We start from the raw sequence: 13,054 nt of genomic DNA on the forward strand, positions 1-13,054 counted from the left end.
CTGTAATCTTGGGTTCAGTTTCTTGTAATTCTTGCTCCCACAGTGGTTTTGGAAGTTTATCCAGTTATGAATGTTTGTTCACTTCCTCTTTGTAATTCCAGTTGCTTGGCATATGTCACTCTGTTTACGTATGGTTGGAGTTGGGTATCAGTAACACAGTACATGTGACCTAGCCACATGTTGTTGTTATTATGTTTCTTTTTATCTTGTTTTACTGATACAGTTTGCACCTCTGTAGTGTTCTTACAGTTGTGCAACAATTAACTTTTCTGTCCATTTTATGTTACTTTTCTGATTCCTGGGTTAAAACAAAAACAAAACCTATTCCAGAAGTAGTTTGGTGTATCCCACAGGTGTGCTGTTTTTCATCCCTGATTATGCCTGTTTATTCTTGGTGGCTGCTTTCTGCTTGATTTATTTATTGTGTACCTATACCACCCCTACATCTTTGCAGTGTGGGGGGGGGTAATTTTTGTGTGAGAAGAAGCAAGTCTGTTTTGGAAGAGAACATTTTCTTGTACTCCCCAATAAAAATGGTGTTTTCATTCTAGTACCTGACAGTTCTTAAAAGTGGAGATTGAGCAAGAATAGCAGAGGAAGCTACCTTTGCTGTTATATTTGGTACAATACTACTGAGGGACACTAATCACATGATATGTACCTGTGCAGAAATGGCACAAAACTGATGCACTTATCATTAAATTTATTTTAGCAGTGCTTAGAGGACAGATGATGATTCAGAAAACTTCTGTATGGGAAGAGGTAAGTACTTCTTAAATAAATATTCAATGTAAGAAAGTGTTAACTTTTATCTGTAGTAATTTTATCTACGAAGGTTAGAATGTCAAAGTAATGTAAAAATGTTTACTATCTTTAGAAATAATTTCATTCATCTTAGCATTTAATATCAATGACCCCATTGCTACAAAGCTGCTACTATTGTTTGTAAATGAATGGTTGTGTAAAAAAAAAAAGAGTGAAAGATTTTTGTTTAATTAAAATCAATATATTTCCAAATGGTAAACTGATAATAAAAAGGAAACCTCTCCATTGAAAGAATTTTATAGTGAAGGCAAGTGGTTTAACTGATAATTATTGTTTGTTGGAAATAACTAGAACTTGATTTAATAGGAGTTAATAAATTTTCAATGTTTATTAGAAACCATTGTGAAATAAATCACACTACTTGGCCTGTAGCAGACAACAAGAATGTGTGTTATTATGGATGCATTTCTTGTTGATAATTATATGCCAATGTAATTTCAATATCTTTTACATCATGTCTCTTTAAAGATAAAACAAGCAAAACTCAAATAAAACAATGACTTCTTTACTAGTTTATTTGGGAAGAAGAGAGATTTCCAATATAAAACCTCAGTACTTCTTATGAGAATTCAGTATATCCAATCTCATTCCAATTAAATATAAATGTATAATACAATTAGAGATCATGTAATGTTTTCTCACCCACTCCTGTCTTACGTACTCTGGTTCTACCATTCCTCTTTCCTAATTTTTTCTTTTAATTTTTAAACATTTAATACTGTTGAGAGATCATTTAATGTTTGTTCATTTTTTGAGATCATTGCGAAAGATGTTTATTTTATCCATGAAAATCTACTTGGATGTACAAGGTTTCATACAATTTGATTCTGTAATTTGTTATCCTGATATTACCTTTTAACAAAGAATTTCCACAATTTTTTTCATTTTCCTGGAAATTCCTGGAAAAAATTTCATTTTGGAGTATGGGAAACCTTAATAAAATATTTAGTTACAACAAAAACAAAGTGTGTAATATTCTAATTGCTGGGAAGAATTGGGTCCAAGAACAAGCAGTAACAATGCTGATGGGAAAAGGATGGATCGATTTTGCATTTCAGGTTTTTCTATATTTATCAATTCCTTTGAACACAGTAGAAGAAGTAAGACTGATGTGATCTAATGATTAGTATATTGGACTCTGAACCCAAAGGTGCATATCCTGTTATCACAATATCATGCTTTACACTGCAATGCCTTTGGTGCATTTTAGAAATAATAATCAGATTGTACTATTCAATTAGAGTAGCCCAAAAGTTTATTATTGGTTTTGTTAACTGGCTGTCTGTAGTCTATTAGTTGTAAATTTAGGGATGGGTAACTCATGTAGCCCTTGTATAGGTTTGTGCAGATACTTGAAATAAAGGAAAAGACCAAAATGTTGTGATTAATTAAAAAAAAATAATAACTTTTGTAACTTTAGGCATATAAATCTAATTATAGTAAACCATTAGAGTGTATAAATGTTAATATTTTTATGGGGCATTTGCAAAAAGATCTCTTATAAACAGTAGAAGTCCAAGAAATTCAATCAGATGTATGAGACAGAAAGGAAAGGAAAGTTTACTTGTAACTTAAGTAGATAGATACTTTATATATAATGTTTCTTTTTTAGTGGTCAGAAGAAGAAGAAAGAGCACTTAAAGAGCCCATCATCAAAAAGTTTGAAGAGGAAGGAAATGCCTACTATGCAAGTGCACGGTTAGTGTTACGGTTGGTATTTAGTTGCACTAATATATGGGGCAGATAAGTTCAAGTATCCCAAAATTCAAGAATTATTATCCAGAGAATAAAATAAACATCTACAGCAAAGGAAATACAAAGTAAGTCAAGATAATCTTCACTCATTTACTTAAATTGTGTTCATGAGCTGTCACTTACTGGCTTACTTGGTTTTCAGTGGACTACTAGAACAAAGATAAAGCTTCCACACCTACCACAAGGTAAAGTCATGAGCAGTTATAAGATCTAATGTAGAAACATTGCTGTTAAATTAGACAGGAGTTGTAGAGTGGTATCTTACAGTTCATAATTACCTTTGTCAACAGTCATGTGAAGTAACTATATTCAGGAAAGATAAAAATCTGACTCTTACTAGTGTGTGCAAGTGTAGGAGGTAGTAACATAGAAACAGAGCCAAGGAAGTTAAGGGACAATGCAGTAATATATATACACATACATACAATTACTTGGCATGACTGTTGACATAGGTATATAGATATATGCACGTACATATACACAAGTGTATGAACTTCCTACATCTTTCTTACAAATATGCTGTAACTACAAATATTTAGTAAAAGTATATGAACTTGTATAATTATATATTCTTCCTTAGATATGAAAGGGTAAAACATCATATTATGAACACATTTATTCCTCAACAATTAACTTATAATTATGATATAAGAACTTTTTTAAATAATATGCTTATTTTAGGGAAGTATTAACCTGGCAAATTTTATATAATGTCTGAAATGTTGCAGAACAATAATGTATCATTGTCTGTTTGGTTTTTTTGGCAGCATCTGTTGTATTACTATGGCAGACTGCATTTTATATCTTTATTGATATTAAACTTGAACAAACACTCAATGAGTGAATCAAACATAATATACTGTTGTTTAACAGTGAGCCTGTTGAAAGTTTGTTGTTATGAGATAGTTAGCTAAGCATGGTATTTGGAAATGTATATTTATTTAAATCTTAGCCATGAACCATTATAAGGAAAAGTTAAAAATTAACATAAAATTAGTTTTTCTGTAGGTAAAGCTAAATTTCTATCTGTTTCAAGTGGATTTATATTCCAATCATATATAAAACATTAAGTGTGATAATTATTTATTTTCATCATTAAATGTTTCTTTGTACAGGTTGTGGCATGATGGTATTATTGATCCAGTGGACACCAGAAGAGTGTTGGGACTAAGCCTAAGTGCTGCACTTAATACTCCGATCCCAGAAACCAACTTTGGAGTTTTCCGAATGTAGAACAATTTGTATAGTGTAAATAATTATAGTTTTATATAAACACTTTGTACTGAGATATGATTAAATTATTGGGTATTTGTCAACAAATAATTTGGATGTAGTTTAAAAAGTATTATTACCAATTTACTAAACTATAAATTTATGTAAAAAAAAAGAAAATAAAGTTATCCTTTCAGTTTCCATATCTTGGATATTCTAGAGATAAAGTTGATTTTCATTTTTTTTAATGATAATTATTGTATATCTTTATCATGAAGAATTATTTAATTAATAATTTATTTAAAAAAACAGATGAATCTGTCTTATATTTAGGCATTAAACTGTTACTAGTCTTTCATTTCACACCCACAGACTACAGACATAATTATCTGTAAAAGAGGGACAACATTAAAAGAGGGACAACATTTCAATCATTGGTGGGATCATTCTTGTGTACATGAAAAGTTGTACCTGTTTTAAAATTTGTTTTCCTTACTATAAAAGCTGTTACTTGTAATAACAAAATGCTCTTAACCAGTAAGCTAACTCAAAATGAGACTTAAAAAAAAGGTCAACTTTTTGGCCAGATAACCTCCAGAATCCAAATCAGTTTGCTGAAACTATAGCCAAGTGTATTTTCTTTTAACTTTTTTTCTTCTTCATATATTAATGGTCCTGTAGAGAAAAAAAAAAAAACAATGTGAAATGATCCGAAATCCAAAGATTACAAAATGCCTACTCACAATATAATATAAAGATCTCACTCTTATGCTATTGGTTGTACTTCAAACATGGGTATTTGTGATGGGAAAACTTTTAAGTCAATCTATCAATTTAAAGTATTTCATGGACTTTGAAGATATTAATTGTGTTGCCCTCATGTTTTCATTTTGAGTTACTTATACTGTTGATTACAAAAGAAAATAAAGTAATTGTTGAACTTTTCAGTCATGATAATTGCTTAACAGTTACATATGGTAAATCTACATTTTTTATTCTTTAAGTTACATCAAATTTTCAAATGTGGACTACAATGTAATTCATTCCTAACAATTTAGTGTAGAATATTCTGTTTGCAAAATACAATATGGCATCAACATTAGTCATGTCTGTTGTCCTGTCGTTTTAAATGTGTGTATTGAGTTTTTTTTGCATTCGCAGATTTTCAATTGGAGATAAACGATTGGATGGACACCACGGTTTGCAACATATATATAAAATAAGCACATTTCATATAAAATTCTTAACTTTTTATATAGTAATAGTAAGTTACTTTTTGACATTTTAATACAGTGTTTACTCAAGTATTAATGACAAAGAGTATCACTGAATACCTTAGTATAACTACACTAGAAACTTAGCTACTCAATCATATTACAATCTGTTAACCTTTGTAAAAACATTCATATTAAAATGCCTGTATTTAATGGTATATTATAGGGCATAACTGCCACATTCGGTTGTACACTAATATTAATCTGGACCGTATTGCCATAAGGTAAGATATATAGAACAGCATTTAACTTGAGACTTGCACAACCAGAATAGCTTTACCTATCCAAACAGGTGTTTCACCATCGTCAGAATGAACAGAATAAAAAGAAAAAGTTACATCTTTGAACTTCATTTTCTTCTGGAAATTTGGTAACATGCAAGAACCGAATCTTACCAAATGATATTTAACTTTGTGTCTGATATAATCTTTATGTTATTTCATTAAGAGAGGCGTTAGTGAGCAACGTATAGCTATCACTTCACACACTTCCTGGAGGTTTACGAAAATGTTTAGCACTAAATTAAAGCAGAAGGAAATTACCAAAACTTTTGAGTTGTAATAAGCAACATTTTAACAATATTTAGTACATATGCATTGATTAATACCCATAACGTAAATTCAGATAGGATATTTGTTACATTGGTTAATACCCATAACGTAAATTCAGACAGGATATTTGCTAAATCTGATTTGTCGCTTATTCTGGATCATAAGATTTTAAATGAGAGAGCTGCACAATTAAGAAACCCAACACCGCCGAAATAAAGGTTGTTAAAATATTGGGTAATTCAACCAGTCCTGTTGTAATATGTTATTTCAATGTATTAATGAAACTTAATGCAGTCCATGTCCATGCAATTACATATAGGGGTTTCCCACCATTTACCAAGTTTGGAGGCGACAAATTACTTGAAAGTTTCAAGTTGTGACTTGGCAAAAGTTTTCACGGAAACGTGGTTTAAGAAAAAAAAAACGGTTAACTTCTGGTGAGCCTTTTCTCCAGGCTTTTGTGGGGACGGAAAAAGGCACCAGCCCCATTAACTGCTGCACGTCTGTCCCACACACACTTTCACGTGTGCCAATGATGGGTGGTCATTCTTAGAAATACAACATAGGGAAAACAAACAGATACAGTTCTCATGGTTTGGTTTGAATTTTGTGCAAAGCTACATGAGGGCGTTCTGCGCTCGCCGTCCTGAACTTAGCATTGTAAGACTAGAGGGAAGGAAGCTACTCATCACCGCCATCTCTTGGGCTACTCTTTTACCAACGTAAAGTGGGATTGATAGAAACATAATAACGCCCCCACGGCTGAAAGGGCGAATATGTTTGGTGTGACGGGGATTCGAACCCGCGACCCTGTTTATAAACATGAAGTTAACGAGAATTTATTCTTTTAAGAAAGGAAACAAGGAATCCATATTTTTACTGTGGAGAGTATAATGCTCACAGATATATATTATAAACGTTCTGTTCGAAGATGGCGTCATTATACAGGCCCAATTCAATGCGTTGCTTTATATGTACTGATAAATAAAGAAAAACAGTTTTTATTTATGTTGCGTATAATTATATATGATACTAATGCGATTTTATACAGATCCAGTAAGTTAGGTTCAATAGCATAAATAAAATAAACATATATGTGGTTATTGTACGATAAACTTACTAATATATACTGAAAGCAAGGAACGTCAATACTTATTGGAAGATGTACAGAATAATTTAACAAAATGAGAGACGTCGGAAATGACATCAGTGAGATGCAAAAGGATTATAGCAAGTTCAACAAAATACAAAGAATATCAATACTAACATCTGGAAACAAACAGTAAATTCATCTCTCTTTACTTAAGAATTTTAACTTAAAACACCATCAACTGTAGAACAAATCATTTAATTTACATATATTGTTTAGTAAAAACTTCTAGGACTACTCCATCTTCACCACAACCTTGTTGAGTTATAGATGTTGAGAATTTAGTAGTCAGAGCATCGTTTTATCGATAAACCAAAGGATTATGATAGCAAGGTACAATGAACAAAATGGTAAACAGTGCGTTTACCATAGTCTTGAAGTGTCACCCCAGAAGCAAGTTTTCAAAACAAAAAGAAGGAAGAAGATACCTCAGATGAACTTGTTAAAAATGTAAAACTTTTCCAGTTGTCTTACCTAGGTGTTTTGCATGAAATTGTGATTGGTTTGGTTTGGTTTGGTTTGAATTTCTCGCAACCCTACACGAGGGTTACTTGCGCTAGCCGTCTCTAATTTAGCAGTGTAAGACTAGAGGGAAGGCAGCTAGTCATCACCACCCACCGCAAACTCTTGGGCTACTCTTTTACCAACAAATAGTCGGATTAACCGTCACATTATAACGCCCTCACGGCTGAAAGAGCGAATATGTTTTGGTGTGACGAGGATTTAAACCTCGGATTACGAATCGAGTGTCTTAACCACCTGGCCATGCGAGGCCTTGAAATGATCAATGTGTTAACATAAAACCAATTCAAATATGCCATAATGAATAATAAGGATATGTAAGTTATGCTGGACCAAAGTAAACGTACAACTTTAAAGGAACTTACCCAGTTATCAATTCAAGTTTCAAGTGAAGAATTAAAAGCATCACGTAGAAATTATCAGATTATCAAAACAAAGTGTGTAATTATGAACTCCAATGATTGCCCAAATACCGTCATACGCACATATATCTGGAATCTTTCCCATTGCAGTTCTTAAAGTGCAAGTTCTCTTAACCACTCGAAAGTTTCAAGAGTATTACGCAGGTCAAATAGCTTAGCCTACAACTGAAACCATCCCATATCCTAAAGGCAGTTTAGATCGCTTTTTTCACCCAGTTCGACTTTTGATGTATAGCGTTTTAAACCATTTGTTACAGTTACCTCTTTTCACACCTAATCAATAACTAGTGCATGTAACTTTTAAAAGTTAACACCCTCAAAACAATCACTCTAGACCCCAATATTTGTTGAAATAGATTCGTAATGTGGCCGTAAACTACGGTTAAACTTCAAGAGTTCATGAATCACCTGTAGAAACTTCATTGAACTATTGAACTTATAATGGAAATAGAAAAAAGAAAGCTAAACTTTCATTTCAAACGCTTCGACTACTGTTCAAACAACCCCAACATTTTAAAGCTACAGTGTATACGGAGATCACAGACCACATAATAATATTTGTGGTTCAAAAAAAATACTTAAAAAAAAGGAAACAAATTACCTCAGACCTCCTTAATAATGTATACAGAGACATATGATATCCCACTGTTAATATTAATTCCATAATACTGGAGAAGTAAAAAAATCAGTAAAAGTTAGAATTCAGAAATTTAATAGACGTACAAGATTTTGTAATTCCATTTTATCTGGAGAAATCAATCATATAAAGAAAAGACCATAGAGTAAAAGGAAATAATAAATTAATAGGATGTCTCTCAAGAAATAATAATAAAAGAAGCCTTCTGTATCTGTCATAAAAGTCACTTGATTCAAGCTCTGAAGAGAACTTTAAATTTCTAGTGCATTACTTCTTGAACTAATTTCGTGAATACAAGTTAAGCTGTCTTTAAGCTCATTTGTATATAAGCAAGTTGACTGTTTTCAAGCTTTATTTTGCAGGAAAGTTGCCTACTAACAAACTTATTTTTGTTGGAGTAAGTTAACTGGTAACTCATTGGTTACTATTATTATTTTTTTATGAGTCTAATGGAAGTAACTAACTTGTATGAATACAAACATGTGAAAGGTAAATACTGAGTGATTAGGTTATTTTTGAGTAAACGTCTTTGAACTGTTACTTATCAACTTAATCCTTTGCTGTATATATTATCTAGAACTTTACAAAATATTTTGAGTTTTATTGCAGTAATTTAAATCAATTATCTCTTTTCAGCGAAAAGATTTCATCATCGTCCAAACTTTGTAAAATAATTGTGTTATTTTTCTTAATCACAGAAGTGTGTCATGAAATGAATTAGCACATAAAGAGCTGGCGCCAATTTACTGGTTGTAAATCCTTGATTATAATTCTGTCTATTATGTAAGGGAAAAATACGAACGATAATGTTTTTATGTCGAAAAAGTTTCCTCCACAATGGTAAACACAGAAACTTGAGGTGTGTTCAAAACATTGCCAAAAGTGAGAATGTGCAGATGGTTAATCGAAACAGCTTAGCCTCTGATAAATCCAGAATGCCTGGGTGAACCGAAAGAACTTCATTGGTTCAGCACATCAGATAATGGCAAATCTAGCTGAATAATGAGATCAGGCCTATGATCACTATTCATGCTGCTCAGCCTATATAATATGATTTTGAATGGCTAATATAGCTCACTTGATACTTGATCTATTCTAGATGATATCTTGGTATTTATTCGAATATTTCCGTCCGTTATCATTTTTCAGTTGATTAAGAAGAGATGCTTGAAACCGAATGGAATTGTTTATTTGCCTTAGAATTCCTCTGACACAGTGTGGTAAGATATGGACTGCCTACCAGTTCTGAAAAGATTGTGTAGCCAAATAAGCCATACACATTCTATGATCATATATGTTATCTGTAGCTTTTTAGTTTTACATCATATATAGATATCTTGTGACCACTTTTTTCGAGATAGCTACACCATTTCTTGTATTAATTAACCCAAAATGCATTATAGGTGTACTAAAGAACGAGGCCAGGTACTTCAGTCACTAAAAGTGTGTTCTGGTTAAGGCTCTGATGCAAGAATATAAAAGAATATATAGTCCATTCATCCTGGATGTTAATGCCAGTGGTAATCAAATTAGAATGGTATTGTCAGAAGTGCAATAAATAAAATTGGTAACCATACATGCCAGCCATACCTTGTAATGACTTTTGGATATAGATACTGCATGGCAAAGAAAAACTGATTGCAATTGTAGTATACAACAATTAATACTATCAATATTTACATAGTAAAAAGATTGTCGTCAGTGTAGACCACGGATCATTGAAATAACATAAGAACTTCTAAATTTCTGAAGGTGTTATCAATGGCGTACCGAAAGTATTTGACACCACGTGGCGGATCCTTTCTTTTGTTACTCCCATTAATAATTTTAAAATTTAGACCCAGAAAAAAATATATTATGTTTGCAAGTATATTTTTAAACAATACAACACCGTCATAAGCAAATTGAAAGTAAGAAGAATGCAGGACATTAAAAATTCAGTGAACAGGTAATACTGCATTTTATGTTATACAAAAAACACAGGTAATCCAGTCTCAACACTCGGTCTATTTTTCAAAGGTAAACAGAGAGGATTCACGGTCTCTGCTTTCTAGCCTCAATTTCTGTAAACTGATCAATGACCTTATTAAAAATTCACCTACTCTGCACATTCATGTTCAAATCAAAGTAAAGCCAGATTTCTCGGTCTTGTCTGACTTACAGTCGAGCAAAAAACATAAATTTTTATTTGGAAAACTTCTTTCCTATAAAGCAAGAGACACACAGACAGTCAAAAAGATTTTCAAACACAATGACAAGCTTGGCAGAGGTTCACAAAAATCCCATTTCACAGTAAACTCCAGAAACCGCAATGATATCCATTTCTTTGCCTCTTCAACGCTAATTTTGGAAGCTTTCAAATGTCTCCGAGGTCGTCTATTTTCATCAGTAAATTCATCAAAAATTGGATTAAATTTGGAATACACTTCTGGAGTTCTTCTTCTGTTGCAACAACCGAAGTGTTTGATTGAATAACATCGAAAACTGAAAGAATTTGACCATTGCCTCAAAACGAATGTTGAATTCTTAATCATGAAAGCGATCAGGATATTCAAATGTAGCCCTTTTTACTTCCTCTGGCAATGTGAGACCAACAGCTTTTGCCATCTCTCCTGACACCCTTTCTCTAAGCTTTACTCTCCATCTTGGTTGTTACATAAACGTTACAGTAGAACAAAAAGAAAAACCTCTAACTATAAAAAATACAAAACAAAAATATACAGTGGAACACCATTTAAGCATGATAATCACAGCTGCTGAAGCCAACGTACAGAAAGCATGATTTACAATACATTTTATCAAATCCTTTTGAAAAATATGAAAATCAACAAACACGGTAACAAATCCTCGAATAACAGTTAACGTACATACATAGAATACAAAAAGGGGCAATCATTCAATGAAGACAATTAAAATTCATTAAACACGATATATTATGTGACCTAAACTCATTAATAGTCTTTTATATACGAAAGTTGCATGAACAAAATCACTCAACAATAGCTATTAACATATCAATAAAAAGAAATATGATTTCTAAGTGGCTTCACTTGTACTCACAACTTTTCAAGTCAGTCTGACGAAGAAAGATCCTCATTGTTGTTTTACAACAACACAAGTGATAAAAAATAAGAATATTATTAAAAACAGCACACAATACCCACTCATTCATAAAGCAGTGACTGCAGGTTTGTCAGAGAGCAGCTTTTGTTTCAAAAGATTTGTCACTATTGATACTTAGCTCACACAGTTGGTTTGATGATAGAAGAGATCATTAGCTATCAGAGACACCCAGCGGAGATCCCTTTCTGATGTGTTCTTGTCATCTATGGTTGACCTAGATTTTTTTCCTTATGGATACTGGTTTTGTTTTTGTTTTTATGTTTTTGAATTTCGCCCAAAGGTATACAAGGGCTATCTGTGCTAGCCGTCCCTAATTGAGCAGTTTAAGACTAGAGGGAAGGCAACTAGTCATCACCACCCACCGCCAACTCTTGGGCTACTCTTTTACCAACGAACAGTGGGATTGACCGCACATTATAACGTCCCCACGGCTGAAAAGGCGAGCATGTTTGGTGCGACCGGGATTCGAACCCGCGACCCTCAGATTACGAGTCGAACGCCTTAACCCACCTGGCCTATTCTAAAAAGGAATGTGTGTTCATAAACTGTTGGACGTGTACGTGCATTTCTAGCCTGTAGTTTTACTCCTTTCCAATGGATTAAAATCCCTCATCAAATTGTTTCTAAGTTCTAAGCCTCTTCACGAAAAAAAAAACCGTGTAATTTGTGAGCAAAATTGAAAAAGCAACAACTTAGTTTTTTATTAGGTTGAGAAATAATTCGTGAGCGTTTTTAAATAATTTCATTCAAGCATTACATGCAAGACTATACAATACTTCAATGCATGAACACATTACACCCAAAACATTTATTATGATACTTTATTTCATGTAATACCTAGGTATATATTATGCATTGTTTTAAACGAAATTGCAAGAAATTAAATGCGAAAAGCAGATGGTGTCGAAAATGCTCGATTTTGTCCACTTGACATTCCATTTAATGAGCTGAAAATGAAAGCAAAAATTAAAGACATATGAAAATCAAACACACCATCTATTAGAGCAAAAAATTATCTACCAAATGACATGAAATATTTTGCGAAAGCGTTTCATTTATGAATATATTTTTAACTTGATAAAACGCTCACGAATTATTCCTCAACCCAATAGAATTTTTATAAGCTGTCGTAATTATTTCGCAATCTACATTAGCTAACTGGCAAGGAGAAACTATAATTTTTAAACCACTCTGTAAACAGTGATACGTTATTATACTTTTCCCTCACTATTTGTTATGAAAGTCACCCTTACCGTGCTTATGGTTAGTTCTTAGAATACCAGCCGTACTCTTTGTATCGTCGTTTCACTAACCTCACGAGTTTACTGGTTTACTTGTCTTACCGGTCTTTACAAGTTCTTAACACATTAATATAAATGGTAGGGGTCAAAATGAGTAAGCAGTCATGATTACCCCTGCAAGTGAATCAGAAAAAGTATACCACCTTGATACTACATTACCATTTGCTCCACTAAGAAACATATATTTACCTTTAATTGCACAACTTACTCGTACATAAACTGGTTTTATAAAGATAACACGTCACATAGCTAGAAGGGAAACAAAGTAGCTTCATTACATAG

General features: G+C 32.6%; 1 protein-coding gene and 1 long non-coding RNA gene across 3 annotated transcripts in view; one reads left to right on the plus strand and one right to left on the minus strand.

Annotated features, from left to right (window-relative positions):
* Window positions 1-4,019, plus strand: part of Mccc2 (methylcrotonyl-CoA carboxylase subunit 2) — a 44,308-nt gene extending 40,289 nt beyond the window's left edge. The window contains exons 16-18 of one of the 2 annotated variants that reach the window (XR_013027939.1): window positions 713-762; window positions 2,438-2,523; window positions 3,696-3,712. Coding sequence is in view for 1 of the 2 variants with exons in the window: in XM_076500176.1 (XP_076356291.1) it covers window positions 2,438-2,523; window positions 3,696-3,813 (204 nt within the window). In the remaining variant the exon portion in view is untranslated. Of the gene's footprint in view, window positions 1-712; window positions 763-2,437; window positions 2,524-3,695 lie in introns of both variants that reach the window. The other variant, XM_076500176.1, reaches the window with a different exon arrangement.
* LOC143249776 (uncharacterized) lies at window positions 1,317-13,053 on the minus strand. Its single transcript, XR_013027940.1, has 2 exons — window positions 12,725-13,053; window positions 1,317-4,467 (listed from the first exon to the last, which is right to left on the minus strand). It is a non-coding gene; the product is annotated as an uncharacterized LOC143249776 (long non-coding RNA).
* Window position 13,054: the final 1 nt, after the last annotated feature.

Source organism: Tachypleus tridentatus, chromosome 4, assembly GCF_004210375.1.
Source record: "Tachypleus tridentatus isolate NWPU-2018 chromosome 4, ASM421037v1, whole genome shotgun sequence".
Taxonomy (NCBI): Eukaryota; Metazoa; Arthropoda; class Merostomata; order Xiphosura; family Limulidae; genus Tachypleus; species Tachypleus tridentatus.